The following is a 25,967-nucleotide window of genomic DNA, read 5'->3' as shown; positions in this document are numbered from 1 at the left end:
AGAAATAAAATATAAAACATTCATTACCTTTGACGAGCTTCTTTCTTGGCACTCCTATATATCCCATAAACATTACAATTGGGTATTTTTCCCGATTAAATCCGTCATTGTATAGCCAAAATGTCGTTTTCCTTAGACCGGTCTGATCCAGGAATATTCCATTTTACAAGATGCAACGGCACTTTTTAAAATTGCAAAAGTTGCCTATAAACTTTTACAAATCACTTCAAACTACTTTTCTAAACCAACTTTAGGTATTAATAAACGTTAATAATGTATCAAATTGATCACGGGGTGATCTGTATTCGATAGCAGCAAGTCTTGAAATCATCGTCCATTGTTTTCAATTTCACAACATCCTGTGGTGAGCCTAAAACAGGAAGGGCCAAAACGTCATCTAACCAAGGATAAAGCAGACTGGAAATGCCAGTACTGGCGACATCGTGTGGAAGCTGGAGGCGTTTACAGGGCATCCTCATTTATTTTCTGTCGCCTTAGACTGGCGGATTGATATTTTTTTTGTGTTTTTGGTGAACAGTTTTTCTAGGGATTTTTACTCCTAAACACGTTATGTTATAGCCACAGACACGATTTAACCAGTTTTAGAGACTTCAGAGTGTTTTCTATACACACATACTTATCATATGCATATACTATATTCCTGGCATGAGTAGCAGGACTTTGAAATGTTGCGCGATTTTTAACAAAAAGCTGCGAAAATTCGCAGCCTCCCTAAGAGGGGGTTTTGTGCTTGATACTGTAGGCCTGTCTTACTGTCAGAGAAACACAGGAGCACCATTCAACATCCCACTAATCACACACCAAAGACATCCATGATAATATATGCTTTACATTGCGAACAGCAATTCAACTATTCAACTCAATTTCCAATAGAATGTAACCATTAACATGCCAACCAGTGGGCAAAACTGACAATAAACTCATGCATCCTGGTGCACCGGACGTGGATACAAATTAGCACCAAGGACATCTATACTCTGTTAGGGAAGGCCAAATGAAGGCAATTCTGAACAGATGCACACGAGCGCGCGCACACACAGAGAGAGGTAAAGTGTTTTCTTTGGAGATTGCGTTACAGTGGGGCGAGGAGAGAGCGAGAGAGAGAGGTGGGCTCAGTAATGGGGATTTAAATACCTTGCAAGTCAAGCAGCAAGACACAGATCACTCTGCTGTTTGGATTGACAATAATATGGACGGATTGAAACTTCAACTGATCTAACAGATTGTATAGTTGGCGTGTCTGCGCGTTTGGGGTCAGCATGAGCGCGGAATGCACGAGCTACTACAACGCAGAGAAAGTGCTCGTAAACGAGTTCACGTGCCCTAAACCGGACAACGATGCAGGAGCTCTTTTCTGCTGTGGCTTCAATGACATGAAATACTGTTGTGATGACCCAAACAGTTTTTTCCCATACGAGTATGGATACATGTGGTGGTTGAGGTAAGAATAATAATGTAACTTTGCTAACTTATAAGGAATGCCTATAACACTTTGCACTGCACTCTTTCTTTTATACAGTGAATTTCTCTCTGGCAACTCCCAAATGTGATAGGTGTAGTGGTGTATTGGTGAAAATATGTTTTGTGTATTGGTAAAAAGCAACTACAATGCTAGAAGCCATGCATCAATGGCTCCATCATGATCAATACATCACAGGAAGGTGCTTGTTGCATTATGTAAACCTATAAGTGAAAATAAATGCTGTCAAGTCCCCACATTAACATACTCATATAAAACAAATCTAATGATGATGCAGCCAGTGGATTTAAGAATGAGTGACCTTTGCAGCATTGCAGTGTAGGAGAGGTGAAGACTTCAATAAGCAAGTAGAAGCTGTGGAAAATTAGATGCTCTTGATATTGTGAGGATCCAGATCTGAGTTTCTACAAAAATGCATTGAAATGTCAGAGAATAGCTTACCAAAGTGCTAAACTTGAAGGGAATTTTGTATTTGGGTCTTTTTTAAATTGAATTTCAACTTGATGTCACAGATAGGTCTGAAAAATGCAGACAGTAGCATGCCATAAACACTTCCCATGAACACTTAATTGGACGTTTATCCAGTGATACAAAAGCTATTATATGAGTCATTCAGAAGCTGTCAGAAGGCACATTGTACTACTGTACTATAACGTCATCTTCACGATGTGAAGATCATGTAGCCAGCTGTTGAGTCTGTCAGACAGGTAGTCATCATGTATAAAAGCAACCTTAAAGCACCAATCTGCAGTTCAAATAATAAACAGTTGAGGGATGCAGCTTGAGAAACTAGACAGAGCCATGGATGCAAGGACTGACCATCCATGAGATGAAAATTATAGTTTTAAGCATGTTTTGAAGCTAGAAAAGTGTGTATCATTGACTTTGTTTGCAAACATTGGAGTAAAACAAAAATCAATGGCTATACATATATCATTCATTTAACAGTCTAAAAATGAATGTAGCAACTGCGGATTGCCCCTTTAATGCATTATTCAGTTATACAGGCTTTTAAACATTTCCATGGAGTCAGTCCTTCAAACCACCCAACATTATGAGAGGGGTTCTGTTTTCTCCTACAAATACAGTAGTATCCTGTAGCGATATTGTGTTTGAGCAGTAGCTGTCTTACGATCTCTTTCATTCACATGGAAAAACGCCTGGCTAACCTGTAGTGTCGACGGCTTTCCGTCGACCTATGGAGAAAGTCATCTTGAAAGGGCTTCTTGTTGCCCTGTGGAGAAAGAAAGCCATCTTGAAAGGGCTTTCTGAGGATCCCACAGTGAATGACTGATCATAGAGAGATCACATGAATAAGGGTTGCTGCTGTGAAAGAAGTGAAAGAAGTCCTTACAGAACTGAACAGAAAAGTTTATGATTTTAATCCCATGGCAGAGAGTGATGCAGGTTCGGAAGTGTTCCTTTGATGCCTTGGTTAATAACAGGAAGTTGAAAATTATACATCAGGCTTAGGTTGTGTGTGTGTGTGTGTGTGTGTGTGTGTGTGTGTGTGTGTGTGTGTGTGTGTGTGTGTGTGTGTGTGTGTGTGTGTGTGTGTGTGTGTGTGTGTGTGTGTGTGTGTGTGTGTGTGTGTGTGTGTGTGTGTGTGTGTGTGTGTGTGTGTGTGTGTACGTGCCAAACATAATATAGATCTCAAAATAATCGGTTGCTGATCCTAATGCCTTTTCAAAAAGCTGCTCTGTGTCGCTTTCAGACTCATTCGTCATTATTGTTAAGTTGTGGCACTGGCATCTTGTGGTAACAGTGATCTGTCTTCATAAACCACTATAGGCTCTTTCAGAATGCATATTAAATGCACTTGTAATTGATTGATAATATTCCGCCTGACTAGGCACTGATACAGGATAACTATTCCCTCCACTCTCTTGTGCTTTAAATTTTAGGTGAGACTTAATTGATTTGATTGATTTAACAGTCAATTAGTTTGATTGAAGTTGTTTTCTTAGGTGCTCTGCATTTTGGGTAAAACAAAATAAGAATGTTCTAGTTTCGGATTGGAAACACCAGTCAGTCAAAGCAGAAATTAAAAGTAAATGCAAATAGTCTGATATAATTTCAAATGAAAATACTTAGAGGCAGTGATTGTAGATATCATAAAAGTTTTTTTTTTTTCATCAAAGGACTTTTCTTCTCATTTCAGTGGAATGCATGTGTCATCACTGCATACAGGGGAAGAATTTCATTTGAATTTGATGATATGTGCATTTTCTGAAGTGGAACGTTGTCAAAGTGGAAATTATATTTTGCCTTTGATCACACTCAACAGTCTCTCAGTTACTGCTGCACAACTTCTAAAACATATGATAACATTTTCAAACGTCAAAAGAAATGTTTATATCTTTGAAAGTGCATAGAAGAACTTAAATATCTCTTGTTTTCTTCCTCTCCTGTTCTCTCTTTCATTTGTCTGCTGTACTTTATATTCCCTTTTCTCTTTCATTCGTTCCATGAAATTCTCTCTCGCTCTCGCTCTTGCTCTCTCTCTATCGCTCTCTCACTCACCTCTCTCTATTCCTCCCCTCTTCTCACCCACTCTGTCTGACAGTCTGGGAGCGCTGGTTGGCCTATCCATAGCAGCTGTGGTCCTGCTAGCGTTCATCATCACTATCTGTGTCCTGTGCTATCTGTTCATCGCGACCAAACCCAGAGGCCTTGACAACGGACTGCCCCTCATAGCACCAGGTATGTCACCAATTGTTTGACCCATTATTACAAGGCAAGGGTCGTATTCACTAAGCACCAAACGGAAGAAAACTGAAACAGGCAGGGACTACCTGTTTTCGTTTTCTGTTAAAAAACGCTTTGCTACGTTGTGCCCCAATGAATAGGACCCATGCCAAAAGAGCCTATAGAATTCAATATAGTATCATATGTTCATTTGATGGCTATAAAAATGCATTTTATTTGAATTGCGTTTATCCCACCCTCAAGGTGCTTTAATGCTACAGTATATGATGGAAACATAAGATATGAACAGAAGTTAAGCTCATCTCTATGGAAATCATTTTAATTTGACATGCCAGAAAGTCTTGGGGCATCTGGTGTATAGGATGCAGTAAGATGCCCATTCATTAGTACAGTAGGAACAAATAACATTGGAAACAGGGGCTGATTATGAATGCAAAGGGCTCCCACAGTGGCTCAATGACTTTCCACTTATCTGGCAGAATAACCTCCATGCCTTAAAATCCATTATCATCCTAGATACCAAGATTGTACTTAATATAAGTAGCCTTCTTAGAATAAAAGTTCATTGTGAGAGAGAGAGAGAGAGTGCGAGTGAGAGAGTCAGTATAAAATGTGTGTGTGAGCAAATTAAGTGAGTGTGTGTGTGTTGAAGTGTCAGTGTGTGTGAGTGTGTAGAGTCCTGTGAGTGTGCATAGAGAAAAAATACAAGGGTAAACTCAGATAGTCCGTGTAGCCATTTTGTTAGCTATTTAGCAAATTTATGGCTTGGGGATTGAAACTGTTCAGGAGACTGTTGGTATCAGACTTGATGCACCGGTACCACTTGCCTTGCGGAAGCAGAGAGAACAGTCTATGGCTTGGGTGGCTGGAGTCTTTAACAAGTTTTGTCTGGTAGAGAGGCATTGTAGGGCAGATCATGGTTGGGTCTTCCCCTGTAATCCGTAATGGACTGTAGTCCCTGTCACATGCGGCAGGTGTCGGCATCTATGTAATATGATTCCACCTTTCCTATATTGTCCTTTTGCTCGTTTGATGACTCTGTGGAGGTCGTAGCAAGAATTTGTAACAAGAATTTGTTATTAACTGACTTAGATAAATAAAGGTTAAAAATGTGTTTCAGTCGTGATTTTACAGCCAAGTAATTTAAACTCCTACGAGCAATACTCTTGGTTTGCAGCGGTGAGTCTACAACAAAAAATAACTTATGTAGAAAGTCAAATCATTCAGGATTTTTTTGTACTTGTCAGCGATACCCCTGTGTGCGGTAACCATGTCCTTTAGTTTAGCGACAATCTCTGTGTTATTTCAGGGCTTTGGATTGGGGAAGCAGTGAACTTTCACTGTGGGGACAACGTTGCGATGCATTTCCTAATGAAGCCGGTGACAGAGGTGGTTAGCTCGTTGATGTTATCGGGGGAGTTTCGGAACATAGTTCAGTCACCGCTAGCAAAGCAGTCCTGTAGCATAATCTCTGATTCTTATGACCAATTCTCAACAAAGCAAGTCACTGGTACTTTGTGTTTGACCTTCTTCTTGTAAAACAGGAAACAGGAGTACATAGTCATGATCTGATTTGCCGAATGGGGGACGCAGGAGTAGGAATGTGGCGGTCATGAAATTTTGTCACCCGGTGATTGCCAATTACTGCCAGACTCACTGTAATTTACCGTTAACTTCTTCGAGATAGGGGGCGCTCTTTTAATTTTTGGATAAAAAACGTTCCCGTTTTAAACAAGATATTTTGTCACGAAAATATGCTCGACTATGCATGTAATTGACAGCTTTGGAAAGAAAAAACTGACGTTTCCAAAACTGCAAAGATATTATCTGTGAGTGCCCCAGAACTAATGCTACAGGCGAAACCAAGATTAAATTTCATACAGGAAATGGTCCAGATTTTGAATGCCCTGTGTTCCAATGTCTCCTTATATGGCTGTGAATGCGCCAGGAATGAGCCTGCACTTTCTGTCGTTTCCCCAAGGTGTCTGCAGCATTGTGACGTATTTGTAGGCATATCATTGGAAGATTGACCATAAGAGACTACATTTACCAGGTGTCCGCCCGGTGTCCTCCGTCGAAATTATTGCGTAATCTCCAGGACCATGCGCGTTCCATTTTCTTCAGAGGAGAAACCAAACTGCCACGAATGATTTATCATCGATAGATATGTGAAAAACACCTTGAGGATTGATTCTAAACAACGTTTGCCATGTTTCTGTCGATATTATGGAGTTAATTTGGAAAAAAAGTTCACGTTGTAATGACTTAATTTTCGTTTTTTTTCTTACCCAAACGTGATGAACAAAATGGAGCGATTTGTCCTACACAAATAATATTTTTGGAAAAACCGAACATTTGCAATCTGAGAGTCTCCTCATTGAAAACATCTGAAGTTCTTCAAAGATAAATGGTTTTATTTGAATGCTTTTCTTGTTTTTGTGAAAATGTTGCATGCTGAATGCTAAGGTTAAATGCTATGCTAGGCTAGCAATACTCTTACACAAATGCTTGTTTAGCTATGGTTCAAAAGCATATTTTGAAAATCTGAGATGACAGTGTTGTTAACAAAAGGCTAAGCTTGAGAGCAAATATATTTATTTCATTTCATTTGCGATTTTCATGAATAGTTAACGTTGCGTTATGCTAATGAGCTTGCGGCGATAATTACACTCCTGGATACAGGTTTTTTTCGTAGCCAAACGTGATGAACAAAACGGAGCGATTTGTCCTACACAAATAATCTTTTTGGAAAAACTGAACATTTGCTATCTAACTGAGAGTCTCCTCATTGAAAACATCTGAAGTTCTTCAAAGGTAAATTATTTTATTTGAATACTTTTCTTGTTTTTGTGAAAATGTTGCATGCTGAATGCTAGGCTTAATGCTATGCTAGGCTTTCAATACACTTACACAAATGCTTGTTTAGCTATGGTTCAAAAGCATATTTTGAAAATCTGAGATGACAGTGTTGTTAACAAAAGGCTAAGCTTGAGCTTGAGGCTATAAATAGCATCCCGGATACGGGATTGCTCGTCGCAACAGGTTAATTAGCTTAAACACATTTAGCATATCCTAGCTTCCATGCATAGCCTACAAGCCACTGATTCAGACCTTTGGAACCCCTACATTTAAAAAAGTCTAATAAATCCATTTAATATATAGCCTACACCATCACAATAAATCACACAATAGACAGGTACTTTGTGTTGTAGATTACAGGAAAAGGAAGACCGAGCACGCCCCCATTCTCGTCGACGGGGCTGTAGTGGAGCAGGTTGGGAGCTTCAAGTTCCTTGGTGTCCACATTGCCAACAAACTAACATTGTTCAAGCTAGAGGTCGACCGATTAATCGGCATGGTTAATTAGGGCCGATTTCAAGTATTCATAACAATCGGTAATCTGCCTTTTTGGACGCCGATTATGGCCGATTACATTGCAATCCACGAGGAAACTGCATGGCAGGCTGACCACCTGTTGTGCGAGTGCAGCGTCTTGCAGGTCCGGCTGCAAGAAGCCAAGGTAAGTTGCTAGCTAGCATTAAACTTGTTATTATTTTATTTTTTAAATTCACCTTTATTTAACCAGGTAGGCCAGTTGAGAACAAGTTCTCATTTACAACAGTGACCTGGCCAAGATAAAGCAAAGCAAAGCAGTGCGACAAAAACAATGACAAAGAGTTACACATAGGATAAACAAACATACAGTCAATAACACAATAGAAAAAAAAAAATCTGTATACAGTGTGTGCAAATGAAGTAAGGAGGTAAGGCAATAAATAGGCCAATGGTGGCGAAGTAATTACAATTTACACTGGAGTGATATATGTGCAGTAGAAATATTGATGTGCAAAAGAGCAGAAAAACAAAAACAAATATGGGAATGAGGTAGGTAGTTGGTTGGATGGGCTATTTACAGATGGGCTGTGTACAGCTGCAGCGATCTGTAAGCTGCTCAGACAGCTGACGCTTAAAGTTATTGAGGGAGGTATTATTCTACAACTTCAGGGATTTTTGCAATTCGTTCCAGTCATTGGCAGCAGAGAACTGGAAGGAAAAGCGGCCAAAAGAGGTGATAGCTTTGGGGATGACCAGTGAAGTATACCTGCTGGAGCGCATGCTATGGGTGGGTATTGCTATGGTGACCAGTGAGCTGAGATAAGGCGGAGCTATACCTAGCAAAGACTTATAGATTACCTGGAGCCAGTGGGTTTGGCTACGAATATGTAGAGAGGACCAGCCAATGAGAGCATACAGGTAGCAGTGTTGGGTAGTATATGGGGCTTTAGTGACAAAACGGATGGCACTGTGATAGACTGCATCCAATTTGCTGAGTAGAGTGTTGGAGGCTAATTTGTAAATGGCATCGCTGAAGTCAAGGATCGGCAGGATAGTCAGTTTTACAAGGGTAAGTTTGGCAGCATGAGTGAAGGAGGCTTTGTTGTGAAATAGGAAGCCAATTCTAGATTTAACTTTGGATTGGAGATGCTTAATGTGAGTCTGGAAGGAGAGTTTACAGTCTAACCAGACACCTAGGTATTTGTAGTTGTCCACATATTCTAAGTCAGAACCGTCCAGAGTAGTGATGCTAGTCGGGCGGGAGGGTGTGGGCAGCGATAGGTTGAAGAGCATGCATTTAATTTGACTAGTATTTAAGAGCAGTCGGAGGCCACGGAAGGAGAGTTGTATGGCATTGAAGCTCGTTTGGAGGTTTGTTAACACCGTGTCCAAAGAAGGGCCAGAAGTATACAGAATGGTGCCATCTGAGTAGAGATGGATCAGAGAATCAAATCAAATGTATTTATATAGCCCTTCGTACATCAGCTGATATCTCAAAGTGCTGTACAGAAACCCAGCCTAAAACCCCAAACAGCAAGCAATGCAGGTGTAGAAGCACGGTGGCTAGGAAAAACTCCCTAGAAAGCCCAAAACCTAGGAAGAAACCTAGAGAGGAACCAGGCTATGTGGGGTGGCCAGTCCTCTTCTGGCTGTGTCGGGTGGAGATTATAACAGAACATGGCCAAGATGTTCAAATGTTCATAAATAACCAGCATGGTCAAATAATAATAAGGCAGAACAGTTGAAACTGGAGCAGCAGCACGGCCAGGTGGACTGGGGACAGCAAGGAGTCATCATGTCAGGTAGTTCTGAGGCATGGTCCTATGGCTCAGGTCCTCTGATAGAAAGAGAGAAAGAGAGAATTACAGAGAGCACACTTAAATTCACACAGGACACCGAATAGGACAGGAGAAGTACTCCAGATATAACAAACTGACCCTAGCCCCCGACACATAAACTACTGCAGGGAACTCAATGAGGAACGCTGTATATGGCCCAGGGGGCCTGTAAACAGTAGCTATACAAAGTGCTTGAGTTGGCTGCATAGATTTCATGACTCAAAGCTTAAAAGGCGAAAACGTCATTTTTTTTTTGTAAATTGAAATTTGCTATCGTAAATGTTAGCAACACCTCCGCCTTTGCGGGATCCACGGGGTATATGTTCACTAGTGTAGCCAGGAGTTGAGGCCTCATTTAACACAGTAAATTCATCAGGCTTAAGCCATGTTTCAGTCAGGCCAATCACATCAAGATTATGATCAGTGATTAGTTCATTGACTATAATTGCCTTTGAAGTAAGGGATCTAACATGAAGTAACCCTATGTTGAGATGTGAGGTATCATGATCAAATCAAATCAAATTTATTTATATAGCCCTTCGTACATCAGCTGATATCTCAAAGTGCTGTACAGAAACCCAGCCTAAAACCCCAAACAGCAAACAATGCAGGTGTAAAAGCACGGTGGCTAGGAAAAACTCCCTAGAAAGGCCAAAACCTAGGAAGAAACCTAGAGAGGAACCGGGCTATGTGGGGTGGCCAGTCCTCTTCTGGCTGTGCCGGGTAGAGATTATAACAGAACATGACCAAGATGTTCAAATGTTCATAAATGACCAGCATGGTCGAATAATAATAAGGCAGAACAGTTGAAACTGGAGCAGCAGCACAGTCAGGTGGACTGGGGACAGCAAGGAGCCATCATGTCAGGTAGTCCTGGGGCACGGTCCTAGGGCTCAGGTCCTCCGAGAGAGAGAAAGAAAGAGAGAATTAGAGAGAGCATATGTGGGGTGGCCAGTCCTCTTCTGGCTGTGCCGGGTGGACATTATAACAGAACGTGGCCAAGATGTTCAAATGTTCATAAATGACCAGCATGGTTGAATAATAGTAAGGCAGAACAGTTGAAACTGGAGCAGGAGCATGGCCAGGTGGACTGGGGACAGCAAGGAGTCCTCATGTCAGGTAGTCCTGGGACATGGTCCTAGGGCCCAGGCCAGTTGAAACTGGAGCAGCAGCATGGCCAGGTGGACTGGGGACAGCAAGGAGTCATCATGTCAGGTAGTCCTGGGGCATGGTCCTAGGGCTCAGGTCCTCCGAGAGAGAGAAAGAAAGAGAGAAGGAGAGAATTAGAGAACGCACACTTAGATTCACACAGGACACCGAATAGGACAGGAGAAGTACTCCAGATATAACAAACTGACCCTAGCCCCCCGACACAAACTACTGCAGCATAAATACTGGAGGCTGAGACAGGAGGGGTCAGGAGACACTGTGGCCCCATCCGAGGACACCCCCGGACAGGGCCAAACAGGAAGGATATAACCCCACCCACTTTGCCAAAGCACAGCCCCCACACCACTAGAGGGATATCTTCAACCACCAACTTACCATCCTGAGACAAGGCCGAGTATAGCCCACAAAGATCTCCGCCACGGTACAACCCAAGGGGGGGGGGGGCAACCCAGACAGGCCGACCACAACAGTGAATCAACCCACCCAGGTGACGCACCCCCCAGGGACGGCACGAGAGAGCCCCAGCAAGCCAGTGACTCAGCCCCGTAACAGGGTTAGAGGCAGAGAATCCCAGTGGAAAGAGGGGAACCGGCCAGGCAGAGACAGCAAGGGCGGTTCGTTGCTCCAGAGCCTTTCCGTTCACCTTCCCACTCCTGGGCCAGACTACACTCAATCATATGACCCACTGAAGAGATGAGTCTTCAGTAAAGACTTAAAGGTTGAGACCGAGTTTGCGTCTCTGACATGGGTAGGCAGACCGTTCCATAAAAATGGAGCTCTATAGGAGAAAGCCCTGCCTCCAGCTGTTTGCTTAGAAATTCTAGGGACAATTAGGAGGCCTGCGTCTTGTGACCGTAGCGTACGTGTAGGTATGTACGGCAGGACCAAATCAGAGAGGTAGGTAGGAGCAAGCCCATGTAATGCTTTGTAGGTTAGCAGTAAAACCTTGAAATCAGCCCTTGCTTTGACAGGAAGCCAGTGTAGAGAGGCTAGCACTGGAGTAATATGATCAAATTTTTGGGTTCTAGTCAGGATTCTAGCAGCCGTATTTAGCACTAACTGAAGTTTATTTAGTGCTTTATCCGGGTAGCCGGAAAATAGAGCATTGCAGTAGTCTAACCTAGAAGTGACAAAAGCATGGATTAATTTTTCTGCATAATTTTTGGACAGAAAGTTTCTGATTTTTGCAATGTTACGTAGATGGAAAAAAGCTGTCCTCGAAATGGTCTTGATATGTTCTTCAAAAGAGAGATCAGGGTCCAGAGTAACGCCGAGGTCCTTCACAGTTTTATTTGAGACGACTGTACAACCATTAAGATTAATTGTCAGATTCAACAGAAGATCTCTTTGTTTCTTGGGACCTAGAACAAGCATCTCTGTTTTGTCCGAGTTTAATAGTAGAAAGTTTGCAGCCATCCACTTCCTTATGTCTGAAACACATGCTTCTAGCGAGGGCAATTTTGGGGCTTCACCATGTTTCATTGAAATGTACAGCTGTGTGTCATCCGCATAGCAGTGAAAGTTTACATTATGTTTTCGAATAACATCCCCAAGAGGTAAAATATATAGTGAAAACAATAGTGGTCCTAAAACAGGACCTTGAGGAACACCGAAATGTACAGTTGATTTGTCAGAGGACAAACCATTCACAGAGACAAACTGATATCTTTCCGACAGATAAGACCTAAACCAGGCCAGAACATGTCCGTGTAGACCAATTTGGGTTTCCAATCTCTCCAAAAGAATGTGGTGATCGATGGTATCAAAAGCAGCACTAAGGTCTAGGAGCACGAGGACAGATGCAGAGCTCGGTCCGATGCCATTAAAATGTCATTTACCACCTTCACAAGTGCCGTCTCAGTGCTATGATGGGGTCTAAAACCAGACTGAAGCATTTCGTATACATTGTTTGTCTTCAGGAAGGCAGTGAGTTGCTGCGCAACAGCCTTCTCTAAAATCTTTGAGAGGAATGGAAGATTCGATATAGGCCGATAGTTTTTATATTTTCTGGGTCAAGGTTTGGCTTTTTCAAGAGAGGCTTTATTACTGCCACTTTTAGTGAGTTTGGTACACATCCAGTGGATAGAGAGCTGTTTATTATGTTCAACATAGGAGGGCCAAGCACAGGAAGCAGCTCTTTCAGTAGTTTAGTTGGAATGATTATTTTCATCATTGTGTCAAGAGATATAGTACTAAAACACTTGAGCGTCTCTCTTGATCCTAGGTCCTGGCAGAGTTGTGCAGACTCAGGACAACTGAGGTTTGGAGGAATATGCAGGTTTAAAGAGGAGTCCGTAATTTGCTTTCTAATAATCATAATCTTTTCCTCAAAGAAGTTCATGAATTTATCACTGCTAAAGTGAAAGTCATCCTCTCTTGGGGAATGCTGCTTTTTGAGTTAGCTTTGCCACAGTATCAAAAAGGAATTTCGGATTGTTCTTATTTTCCTCAATTAAGTTAGAAAAATAGGACGATCGAGCAGCAGTAAGGGCTCTTCGGTACTGCACGGTACCGTCCTTCCAAGCTAGTCGGAAGACTTCCAGTTTGGTGTGGCGCCATTTCCGTTCCAATTTTCTGAAGCTTGCTTCAGAGCTCGGGTATTTTCTGTGTACCAGGGAGCTAGTTTCTTATGAGACATGTTTTTAGTTTTTAGGGGTGCAACTGCATCTAGGGTATTGCGCAAGGTTAAATTGAGATCCTCAGTTAGGTGGTTAACGGATTTTTGTCCTCTGGCGTCCTTGGGTAGGCAGAGGGAGTCTGGAAGGGCATCAAGGAATCTTTGTGTTGTCTGTGAATTTATAGCACGACTTTTGATGTTCCTTGGTTGGGGTCTGAGCAGATTATTTGTTGCAATTGCAAACGTAATAAAATGGTGGTCCGATAGTCCAGGATTATGAGGAAAACATTAAGATCCACAACATTTATTCCATGGGACAAAACTAGGTCCAGCGTATGACTGTGACAGTGAGTGGGTCCAGAGACATGTTGGACAAAACCCACTGAGTCGATGATGGCTCCAAAAGCCTTTTGGAGTGGGTCTGTGGACTTTTCCATGTGAATATTAAAGTCACCAAAGATTAGAATATTATCTGCAATGACTACAAGGTCTGATAGGAATGCAGGGAACTCAGTGAGAAACGCTGTATATGGCCCAGGAGGCCTGTAAACAGTAGCTATAAAAAGTGATTGAGTAGGCTGCATAGATTTCATGACTAGAAGCTCAAAAGACGAAAACGTCATTTTTTTTTTTGTAAATTGAAATTTGCTATCGTAAATGTTAGCAACACCTCCGCCTTTGCGGGATGCACGGGGATATGGTCACTAGTGTAGCCAGGAGGTGAGGCCTCATTTAACACAGTAAATTCATCAGGCTTAAGCCATGTTTCAGTCAGGCCAATCACATCAAGATTATGATCAGTGATTAGTTCATTGACTATAATTGCCTTTGAAGTAAGGGATCTAACATTAAGTAGCCCTATTTTGAGATGTGAGGTATCATGATCTCTTTCAGTAATGACAGGAATGGAGGTGGTCTTTATCCTAGTGAGATTGCTAAGGCGAACACCGCCATGTTTAGTTTTGCCCAACCTAGGTCGAGGCACAGACACGGTCTCAATGGTGATAGCTGAGCTGACTACACTGACTATGCTAGTGGCAGACTCCACTATGCTGGCAGGCTGGCTAATAGCCTGCTGCCTGGCCTGCACCCTATTTCATTGTGGAGCTAGAGGAGTTAGAGCCCTGTCTATGTTGGCAGATAAGATGAGAGCACCCCTCCAGCTAGGATGGAGTCCGTCACTCCTCAGCAGGTCAGGCTTGGTCCTGTTTGTGGGTGAGTCCCAGAAAGAGGGCCAATTATCTACAAATTCTATCTTTTGGGAGGGGCAGAAAACAGTTTTCAACCAGCGATTGAGTTGTGAGACTCTGCTGTAGAGCTCATCACTCCCCTAACTGGGAGGGGGCCAGAGACAATTACTCGATGCCGACACATCTTTCTAGCTGATATGCACGCAGAAGCTATGTTGCGCTTGGTGATCTCTGACTGTTTCATCCTAACATCGTTGGTGCCGACGTGGATAACAATATCTCTATACTCTCTACACTCGCCAGTTTTAGCTTTAGCCAGCACCATCTTCAGATTAGCCTTAACGTCGGTAGCCCTGCCCCCGGGTAAACAGTGTATGATCGCTGGATGATTCGCTTTAAGTCTAATACTGCGGGTAATGGAGTCGCCAATGACTAGAGTTTTCAATTTGTCAGAGCTAATGGTGGGAAGCTTCGGCGTCTCAGACCCCGTAACGGGAGGAGTAGAGACCAGAGAAGACTCGGCCTCTGACACCGACCCGCTGCTTAATGGGGAGAACCGGTTGAAAGTTTCTGTCTGCTGAATGAGCGACACCGGTTGAGCGTTCCTACAGCATTTCCTTCCAGAAACCGTGAGAAAGTCGTCCGGCTGCGGGGACTGTGCCAGGGGATTTATACTACTATCTGTACTTACTGGTGGCACAGACGCTGTTTCATCCTTTCCTACACTGAAATTACCCTTGCCTAACGATTGCGTCTGAAGCTGGGCTTGCAGTACAGCTATCCTCGTCGTAAGGCGAGCACAGCGGCTGCAATTAGAAGGCATCATGTTAATGTTACTACTTAGCTTCGGCTGTTGGAGGTCCTGACGAATCGTGTCCAGATAAAGCGTCCGGAGTGAAAAAGTTGAGGAAAAAATAAATAAATATATGAAAGGTAATTAAAAAGTGAAACCCGTAAAGTTGTCAGGTAGCAAAATAGGTTGGCAACAAAACGCACAGCAATTCGAAAACAAGCCTGCAAGTTGTGACCGGAAATGACGGAATGACCGGAAATACTACCACTCACACATCGCCATCATTGAGACATTGAGATGATCTCTTTCAATAATGACAGGAATGGAGGAGGTCTTTATCCTAGTGAGATTGCTAAGGCGAACACCGCCACGTTTAGTTTTGCCCAACCTAGGTCGAGGCACAGACACGGTCTCAATGGGGATAGCTGAGCTGACAACACTCACTGTGCTAGTGGCAGACTCCACTATGCTGCCAGGCTGGCTAACAGCCTGCTGCCTGGCCTGCACCCTATTTCATTGTGGAGCTAGAGGAGTTAGAGCCCTGTCTATGTTGGTAGATAAGATGAGAGCACCCCTCCAGCTAGGATGGAGTCCGTCACTCCTCAGCAGGTCAGGCTTGGTCCTGTTTGTGGGTGAGTCCCAGAAAGAGGGCCAATTATCTACAAATTCTATCTTTTGGGAGGGGCAGAAAACAGTTTTCAACCAGTGATTGAGTTGTGAGACTCTGCTGAAGAGCTCATCACTCCCCCTAACTGGGAGGGGGCCAGAGACAATTGCTTAATGCCGACACATCTTTCTAGCTGATTTACACGCTGAAGCTATGTTGCGCTTGGTGATCGCTATGTTGCGCCGACGTGGATAACAATATCTCTATACTCGCCAGTTTTAGCTTTAGCCAGCACCATCTTCAGATTAGCCTTATTGTCGGTAGCCCTGCCCCCTGGTAAACAGTGTATGATCGCTGGATGATTCGTTTTAAATCTAATACTGCGGGTAATGGAGTCGCCAATGACTAGAGTTTTCAATTTTTCAGAGCTAATAGTTGGAAGCTACGGCGTCTCAGACCCCGTAACGGGAGGAGTAGAGACAAGAGAAGGCTCGGCCTCTGACTCCGACTCGCTGCTTAATGGGGAAAACCGGTTGAAAGTTTCTGTCGGCTGAATGAGCGACACCGGTTTAGCATTCCTACAGCATTTCCTTCCAGAAACCGTGAGAAAGTTGTCCAGTTCCGGGGACCGTGCGAGGGGATTTATACTAACGTTACTATTTGTACTTACTGGTGGCACAGACACTGTTTCATCCTTTCCTACACTGAAATTACCCTTGCCTAACGATTGCGTCTGAAGCTGGGCTTGTAGCACAGCTATCCTCGCCGTAAGGCGATCGTTTCCCTGTATATTATGAGTACAGCGACTGCAATTAGAAGGCATCATGTGAATGTTACTACTTAGCTTCGGCTGTTGGAGGTCCTGACGAACCATGTCCAGATAAAGCGTCCAGAGTGAAAAAGTTGAGGGAAAAAACAAAAATATAAACGGTAATTAAAAAGTAAATACCGTAAAGTTGTCAGGTAGCAAAGTAAGGTTGGCAACAAAACGCACAGCAACACGTAAACAAGTCTGCAAGTTGTGACCGGAAATGGCGTGAATCACCCGCAGCAAGAGCGACATCATTGATATATACAGAGAAAAGAGTCGGCACGAGAATTGAACTCTGTGGCACCCCCATAGAGACTGCCAGAGGTCCGGAAAAGAGGCCCTTTGATTTGACACACTGAACTCTATCTGAGAAGTAGTTAGTGAACCAGGCGAGGCAGTCATTAGAGAAACCAAGGTCTGTTGAGTCTGCCGATAAGAATGCGGTGATTGACAGTGTTGAAAGCCTTGGCCAGGTCGATGAACACGGCTGCACAGTATTGTCTTTTATCAATGATGATTATGATATCATTTAGGACCTTGAGCGTGGCAGAGGTGCACCCATGACCAGCTCGGGAACCAGATTGCATAGTGGAGAAGGTACGGTGGGATTCGAAATGGTCGGTGATCTGTTTGTTCACTTGGCTTTCAAAGACTTTAGAAAGGCAGGGTAGGATGGATATAGGTGTGTAACAGTTTGGGTCTAGAGTGTCTCCCCCTTTGAAGAGGGGAATGGCCGCGGCCGCTTTCCAATCTTTGGGAATCTCAGACGATACGAAATAGGGGTTGAACAGACTAGTAATAGTAATTTTATCTTAGAAAAAAACAATCAATCTTCACATAATCACTAGTTAACTACACATGGTTGATGATAATACTAGGTTAACTAGCTTGTCCTGCATTGCATACAATCAATGCAGTGCCTGTTAATTTATCATCGAATCACAGCCTACTTCAACTTCGCCAAACGGGTGATGATTTAACAAAAGATCATTCGTGAAAATAGCACAATGGTTTCACAAATGAACCAACCCATAAACATCAATGCCTTTCTTAAAATCAATACACAGATGTATATTTTTTTAAACCTGCATATTTAGTTAAAAGAAATTCATGTTAGCAGGCAATATTAACGAGGGAAATGGTGTCACTTCGCTTGCGTTCAGTGTAAGCAGAGTCCGTGTATATGCAACAGTTTGGCTCAGTTTGGCGAACCGTGTGAAGATCGTAATTAATTTGCCAAAATTGTACATAATTATGACATAACATTGAAGGTTGTGCAATGTAACAGCAATATTTACACTTAGGGTTGCCACCCTTTCGATAAAATACGGAACGGTTCTGTATTTTACTGAAAGAATAAATGTTTTGTTTTCGAAATGATAGTTTCCGGATTTGACCATATTAATGACCAAAGGCTCGTATTTCTGTGTTTATTATATTATAATTAAGTCTAGGATTTGATATTTGATAGAGCAGTCTGACTGAGCGGTGGTAGGCAGCAGCCTGCTCGTAAGCATTCATTCAAACAGCACTTTACTGCATTTTGCCAGCAGCTCTTAGCAATGCTTGAAGCACAGCTCTGTTTATGACTTCAAGCCTATCAACTCCCGAGATTAGGCTGGCAATACTAAAGTGCCTATAAGAACATCCAATAGTCAAAGGTATATGAAATACAAATGGTATAGAGAGAAATAGTTGACGCGTCATAATTCCTATAGTAACTACAACCTAAAACTTCTTAACTGGGAATATTGAAGAACTGGGAATATTGAACCACCAGCTTTCATATGTTCTCATGTTCTGAGCAAGGAACTTAAACATTAGCTTTTTTACATGGCACATTTACTTTTACTTTCTTCTCTACTCTACTTTCTCTACTTTCTTCTCTAGCACTGTGTTTTTGCATTACTTAAACCAAATTGAACATGTTTCATTATTTATTTGAGACTTAATAGATTTTATTTATGTATTATATTAAGTTAAAATAAAAGTTATAATTCAGTATAGTTGTAATTGTCATTATTACAAATATATATATAAAAATCGCCCAATTAATCGGTATCAGCTTTTTTTGGTCCTCCAATAACCGTTATCGGTATTGAAAAACCATAATCGGTCGACCTCTAGTCCAAGCACACCAAGACAGTCGTGAAGAGGGCACTACAAAACCTATTCCCCCTCAGGAGACTGAAAAGATTTGGCATGAATCCTCAGATCCTCAAAAGTTCTACAGCTGCACCATTGAGAGCATCCTGACTGGTTGCATCACAGCCTGGTATGGCAACTGCTCGGCCTCTGGCCGCAAGGTACCACAGAGGGTAGTGCGTACGGCCTAGTACATCACTGGGGCCAAGCTTTCTGCCATTCAGGACCTTTATACCAGGCGGTGTAAGAGGAAGGCCCCCTAGTCATAGACTGTTCTCTCTGCTACCGCATGGTAAGCGGTACCGGAGCACCAAGTCTAGGTCCAAGAAGCTTCTAAACAGCTTCTAACCCCAAGCCATAAGACTCCTGAACATCTCATCAAATGACTACCCAGACTATTTGCATGCACCCCCCCTATTTTACGCCGCTGCTACTCTCTGTTATTATTTGTGTTTAGTCACTTTAATAACTCTACCTACATGTACATATTACCTCAACTAACCGGTGCCCCCGCACATTGACTCTGTACTGGTATCCCCTGTATATAGTCTCGCTATTGTTATTTTACTGCTGCTCTTTATTTGACTTTTTCCTTTTATTTCTTCATCGTATTCATATTTTTTACACTGCATTGTTGGTTAGGGGCTTGTAAGTAAGCATTTCCCTGTATTTGGCGCATGTGACTAATAAAAGGTGATTTGATTTGATATGTGGTAGTGGAGTACGGGCCTGAGGGCACACACTTCGTGTGTTGTGAATGTTTTAAAAATTGTATAACTGCCTTAACTTTGCTGGACCTCAGGAAGAGTAGCTACTGCCTTGGCAGCAGCTAATGGGGATCCATAATAAATACAAATATAAATGTCAGAGTGATTAGAGGGACAATAGAGTGCTGAGTACCAAGTTTGGTAGGTTACTAATGACCATCAGCAGCATCAGTGTAATGGCTGTCGTCGGTGGAAGAAGGTGAGGACCAAGGTGCAGCGGGGTAGGTGTTCATGATTTTTTATATAATCAACACTGAACACTAAACAAAATAATAACTAGGAAGAACGAACAGACGAAACAGTCCTGTCCAGTGAAATGCACACAAAACAGAAAATAAACACCCACGAAACCCAGATGGAAAAAGGCTACCTAAGTATGATTCTCAATCAGAGACAACTAACGACACCTGCCTCTGATTGAGAACCATACCAGGCCAAACTCAAAAACCAACATAGAAAAACAGACTGCCCACCCCAATCACGCCGTGACCATACTAAAGCAAAGACAAAACAAAAGTACTAAGGTCAGAACGTGACAGTAACCCTCCCCCCCAAATTTGCAGACTCTGGCCGCAAAACCTGAACCTATAGGGGAGGGTCTGGGTGTGCGTCTGTCCGCAGTAGCGGCTCTGGCGCGGGATGTGGACCCCACTTCACCATCGTTTTTCTCTGCCTCTTTATTCGCCTCCGTGGCCTCTTTAGAGCGGAGACCCTCGCCGCCGACCTCGGACTGGGTACCCTAGCCACGGGTCCCGAATGGACGGGAGATTAAGGCAGCACCGGACGGACGGGAGACTCCGGAGTGAAGGGCGATTCTGGCAGTTCCTGGCTGACTGGTGGCTCTGGCAGCTCCTGGCTGACTGGCGGCTCTGGCAGCCCCTGGCTGACTGATGGCTCTGGCTGACTGGCGGCTCTGGCAGCTCCTGGCGGCTCCGGCAGCTCCTGACTGGCGGGCGGCTGTGGCAGCTCCTGACTGGCGGGCGGCTCTGGCAGCTCCTGACTGGCGGGCAGCTCTGGCAGCTCAGGACTGGTGGCCGGCTCTGGCAGCTCAGGACTGGCGGGCAGCTCTTGCAGCTCAGGACTGGCGGGCGGCTCTTGCAGCTCCTGACTGGCGGGCGGCTCTGGCAGCTCCTGACTGGCGGGCGGCTCTGGCAGCTCCTGACTGGCGGGCGGCTCTGGCAGCTCCTGACTGGAGGGCGGCTCTGGCAGCTCCTGACTGGCGGGCGGCTCTGGCAGCTCAGGACTGGCGGGCAGCTCTGGCAGCTCAGGACTGGCTAGCAGCTCAGGACAGACTGGAGGCTCTGGCAGCTCAGGACAGACGGGAGACTCTGGCAGCTCGGGACAGACGGGAGACTCTGGCAGCTCGGGACAGACAGGAGACTCTGGCAACTCGGGACAGACGGAAAACTCTGGCAGCTCGGGACAGACTGGAGACACTGGCAGCTCGGGACAGACGGGAGACTCTGGCAGCTCGGGACAGACTGGAGACTCTGGCAGCTCGGGACAGACTGGAGACTCTGGCAGCTCGGGACAGACGGGAGACTCTGGCAGTTCGGGACAGACGGGAGACTCTGGCAGCGCTGGAGAGGAGGAAGGCTCTGGCAGCGCTGGACAGGCGGGAGCACCTGTAGGAAGAAGACTGAGAGACAGCCTGGTGCGGGGGGGCTGCCACCGGAGGGCTGGTGCGTAGAGGTGGCACCGGATAGACCGGACCGTGAAGGCGCACTGGAGCTCTTGAGCACTGAGCCTGAATGCTCCCCGTAGCCAGGCCAGTGCGGCGAGGTGGAATAGCCCGCACTGGGCTGTGCTGGCGAACCGGGGACACCATGCGTAAGGCTGGTGCCATGTAAGGCTGGTGCCCCGGCCCGAGGAGACGCACTGGAGACCAGATGCGCAGAGCCGGCTTCATGGCACCTGGCTCGATGCCCACTCTAGCCCAGCCGATAAGGGGAGCTGGGATGTAGCGCACCGGGTAAGCACGCGTACTGGTGACACCGTGCGCTCCACCGCATAACACGGTGCCTGCCCGGTCCCTGTCTCTCTCCGGTAAGGACGGGAAGTTGGCGCAGGTCTCCTACCTGACTTCCCCACACTCCCCGTGTGACCCCCTCAATACATTTTTGGGGCTGCCTCTTGGGCTTCCAACCGCGCCGCCGTGCTGCCTCCTCATACCACCGCCTCTCGGCTTTCGCTGCCTCCAGCTCAGCCTTAGGGCGGCGATATTCTCCAGCCTGTGCCCAGGGTCCCTTGCCGTCCAGAATCTCCTCCCATGTCCAGGAGTCCTGCGATCGCTGCTGCTGCTGCCCGTTACCACGCTGCTTGGTCCTTTGGTGGTGGGTGTTTCTGTAACGGCTGTCGTCGGTGGAAGAAGGTGAGGACCAAGGTGCAGCGGGGTAGGTGTTCATGATTTTTAATATAATCAACACTGAACACTAAACAAAATAATAACTAGGAAGAACGAACAAACAAAACAGTCCTGTCCAGTGAAATACCCTGAAAACAGAAAATAAACACCCACGATTTCCAGGTGGAAAAAGGCTACCTAAGTATGATTCTCAATCAGAGACAACTAACGACACCTGCCTCTGATTGAGAACCATACCAGGCCAAACACAAAATACAACATAGGAAAACAAACATAGACTGCCCACCCCAACTCACGCCCTGACCATACTAAAACAAAGACAAAACAAAGGAACTAAGGCAAACGTGACAATCAGAAGTTGGAGAAGACTAATTATCATGACTAAGCCATCATGTGGATTTTGAATGCTGTTATGACTCGTAACCAGTGGTGGAAAAAGAAGCCAATTGTCATTCTTGACTAAAAGTAAAGATACCTAAATAGAAAATGGTGTTCAACCTTCCCAAGTTCTCTCACGTCACCCCGCTCCTCCGCTCTCTCCACTGGCTTCCAGTTGAAGCTCGCATCCGCTACAAGACCATGGTGCTTGCCTACGGAGCTGTGAGGGGAACGGCACCTCAGTACCTCCAGGCTCTGATCAGGCCCTACACCCAAACAAGGGCACTGCGTTCATCCACCTCTGGCCTGCTCGCCTCCCTACCACTGAGGAAGTACAGTTCCCGCTCAGCCCAGTCAAAACTGTTCGCTGCTCTGGCCCCCCAATGGTGGAACAAACTCCCTCACGACGCCAGGACAGCGGAGTCAATCACCACCTTCCGGAGACACCTGAAACCCCACCTCTTTAAGGAATACCTAGGATAGGATAAAGTAATCCTTCTCACCCCCCTTAAAAGATTTAGATGCACTATTGTAAAGTGGCTGTTCCACTGGATGTCATAAGGTGAATGCACCAATTTGTAAGTCGCTCTGGATAAGAGCGTCTGCTAAATGACTTAAATGTAATGTTAAATGGCTCAAGTAAAAGTGAAAGTCACCCAGTAAAATACTACTTGAGTAAAAGTCTAAAAGTATTTGGTTTTAAATATACATATCAAAAGTATCAAAAGTAATGGCATGGAATTAACATCAAGATAAACAAGGAAATCAGCTTCTGGGTGCAAGTTTACCTGCTTGTTAATAGCCTCGTACACTTTTTTAAGTGCCAGGTGGAATGTGTAAAACAGTCACAATAACAGCTGAAAACTCCCTGGAGAGGTAGAAGCGTCGGCATTTGACCATCAGGTGAACAATGGTTCTAGACTTCCACTGCGCTTGATTAAGCACAACATTTGTTGTTGATGAAGAGGTAAACCCCTCCCGCTCTCGATTTCCCTGACTGGATAGCCATAGAGGAAGCCTGCAGGCAGCCAGAAAGCGTCTGTTAATAGAAAAGTTCACAGTTAATTTCTTCTCACACCTGCTGAGATAATTGTCTGTGTTTGCGTGTGCGTTTCTGTGCGCTTGCACATGCGTGTGTGCGTGGTTGCCTCCAACCCACGCCTGTACCTTCCTTCACCCTGGAGGTACATGGTCTCACAACACTCTGCCTGAGTTACTTAACGAGTCTAAAGCCCATGGTACGCTGGCAAGAACTGGGGAGGATCCTTCTAATCCTTCTCTTATTCAAAAATATTTGAACATGCCTTGAAAAAGTATTCAAGTGCACATTTTTCACATTTTGTATCCTTGGAGCCTTCAATTTGTGCAGCACATTCGAAACATGACCCTCTGTGAAGCGTACATTCTAATTGGTTTTTATTTCTCACGTGTTTGTATTTTAACTTATTCTTACCTTAGATATAATGCATTGTTGGGAAAGAGCTTGCTAGTAAGCGTTTCACTGTACTGTTTACACCTGCTGTATCCTGTGCACGTGACATGCATCAACTGAACTGGGTGAATACTTTTTCAAACTGTGTGTGTGTGTATATTTGTGAGTGTCTCTTTGTGTGCGTGCCAGGCCAGAGCAATAACAAAATATACCCACTGCCGCCATGCTGATAAAAACAAGGAATGCTGCGTAGCCCTTGAAATTTGATGGGAAACCAGAAGAAAACACAGCCAATCCACAGTGGAGTGTACTACTGATGTTAATCCTCTGCGATCAGTTTCAAGGTGGGGGATGAAACTGAGCTGATGCTGAAAGGGGCGGCTGTCTGCTCGTAATTGTAATGTTGATTCATGCAGCATTCAGAGTGCCTTTCGTTAACTACACAACTCGACTCTCAAAATTAAAGCGTCATTAACCAAAAAGAAAGTGTCGTTCTGAAAATCAAAAAGGGTTATTTGAGATTAAATTCTGTAGCATTCTCAAAGTAAGGACTCAGGGTAGTCGTTTCCATATGAAAGTCTATCTCACTCACGAACACTCACTCTCAATATACACAGTTTGACCAGTCTAGCAACGTCAACCAATAACTCCCATTGTGATTGCCTTTGTCTGATTGGTAAAGTGAACCAAATCCATTGGCTAACTGGCTACCGAGATCATGGAGTTTAAGGTTTTTATAGTGAAAAGAAAGCACATAGAATTAGAATTTAATTAGATGTTGGACATGCCTTTGTCACTCTGTGTAATCAGTTCATGTGACTGTGAAAGTAGACTGATTCATTTTACAAGATGGTGTACAAGATGTCCCTAATAAGAATAGCGAAAAATATATTTTTAGACAGCCCCTATTTAGGATTCCTCCTTGTCCTTTCCACTTGAGATATGAAAGGATTTCAGTTAGCTATCCAATTGTATGCTTTCCAGCATGGCTACTCAGAAACCATAATTTTTATGAATAAGACGCTACTGGTTCTGGAGTATAAGGAAAATAACTAAGACTCAATTTCAGTCAGCAGATATTTGTAACATTTTAGAGCGGGGACCCATAGAGAGAAAAGCTCTCCATCTCATAGTAATGTATTACATGATTCTTCATCAGACACAAAATACAAAATACTAATACTAATGTGAAAACATTGTATTTTCAGGTGCTGAACCCAGTCCACGAGAGGGGCCGAGTCGGAGTCACCCCAGTAGCCCCCCTACGGGTCCCCAAGGGTTTAAGAAGCACTTCTTGAGTGGTAAACTGGACTGTGACAACCAGCCTCCAGATCCAGACCGCCTCTTCCAGAGGTGCTTCATGGCCACCGTCACCACCATCAATGTGGAGGGGTCCTCATAGACTGGCCTAGGACTCTCAAACCAGTATAGACTGGGAGGAGAGAGGGATGGCTGTGTAAGAGGAGGAGAAGATAGGAGCATTAAACCAGACTGACAATGCATCTACTACCAGGACTCTCTTTCTCTCTCTTTTTCTCTCTATTTTTGTCTCCTCTTTAAAGGTCCAATGCAGCCTTTTATATCTCAATATCAAATTCTTTATGGGTAATAATTAAGTATCTTACTGTGACTGTTTTCAATTCAAATGGCCAAAAATATGCAAAAATAGCTTCTTAGCAAAGAGCAATTTCTCAAGCAAGAATTTTGCTAGGACTGTCTAGGAGTTGCCTGAGTGAAGGGAACACTGAAAACTCATTGGCAGAGAGGTTTGGAACTCTCTTTCTTATTGTGCTGTTAACTAATTTTCCGCCTGGTGATGTCACCAGGAAGGCCAAAACATTTCAGGCGGTCTTTTCAAACAGCTCTTACAATTAAAGGGCATTATCATAATTTCCAAATTTCACAGTATTATTCTAATCTGTGTAAGGAAATATATATAAAATACAAGAAAAGGGACTGCACTGGGCCTTTAACTCTCTCACCCCCCCACTCTCTTGTCGGTAATAATTTGTGGCTGTCCAACTGTTGCAGCTCTGGTGAAGCTATAGGGGAAGGGTAAAGGAAGAGAGGGGAGGGTAAAGGAAGGGGAGGCTAAAAGTGGGGAGGGGAGGGTAAAGGTGATTAGGGGGAGGGTAAAGGTGATTAGGGGAGGGTAAAGGTGGGCAGGGGAGGGTAAAGGTGAGTAGGGGAGGGTGAAGGTGAGTAGGGGAGTGTAAAAGTGGGGAGTGGAGGGTAAAGTTGGGTAGGGGTGGGGAGGGGAGGGTAAAGGTGGGGAGGGGAGGGTTAAGGAAGTGGGGGTGGATAAAAT

The 25,967-nt window shown here is 44.3% G+C and overlaps 1 protein-coding gene across 1 annotated transcript; it reads left to right on the top strand.

Moving 5' to 3' along the window:
- Window positions 1-1,079: 1,079 nt before the first annotated feature.
- On the top strand, window positions 1,080-25,744 carry LOC118395954 (protein shisa-like-2A). The gene is made up of 3 exons (XM_035790065.2): window positions 1,080-1,462; window positions 4,068-4,204; window positions 24,868-25,744. Exons 1-3 carry the CDS (start codon window positions 1,281-1,283, stop codon window positions 25,059-25,061), a joined length of 513 nt encoding a protein of 170 aa, XP_035645958.1. The 5' UTR covers window positions 1,080-1,280; the 3' UTR covers window positions 25,062-25,744.
- The last annotated feature ends 223 nt before the right edge of the window (window positions 25,745-25,967 follow it).

The sequence above is a fragment of the Oncorhynchus keta genome, chromosome 1 (assembly GCF_023373465.1).
Source record: "Oncorhynchus keta strain PuntledgeMale-10-30-2019 chromosome 1, Oket_V2, whole genome shotgun sequence".
Classification (NCBI taxonomy): domain Eukaryota; kingdom Metazoa; phylum Chordata; class Actinopteri; order Salmoniformes; family Salmonidae; genus Oncorhynchus; species Oncorhynchus keta.
This window is presented reverse-complemented; position numbering and strand designations above follow the sequence as displayed.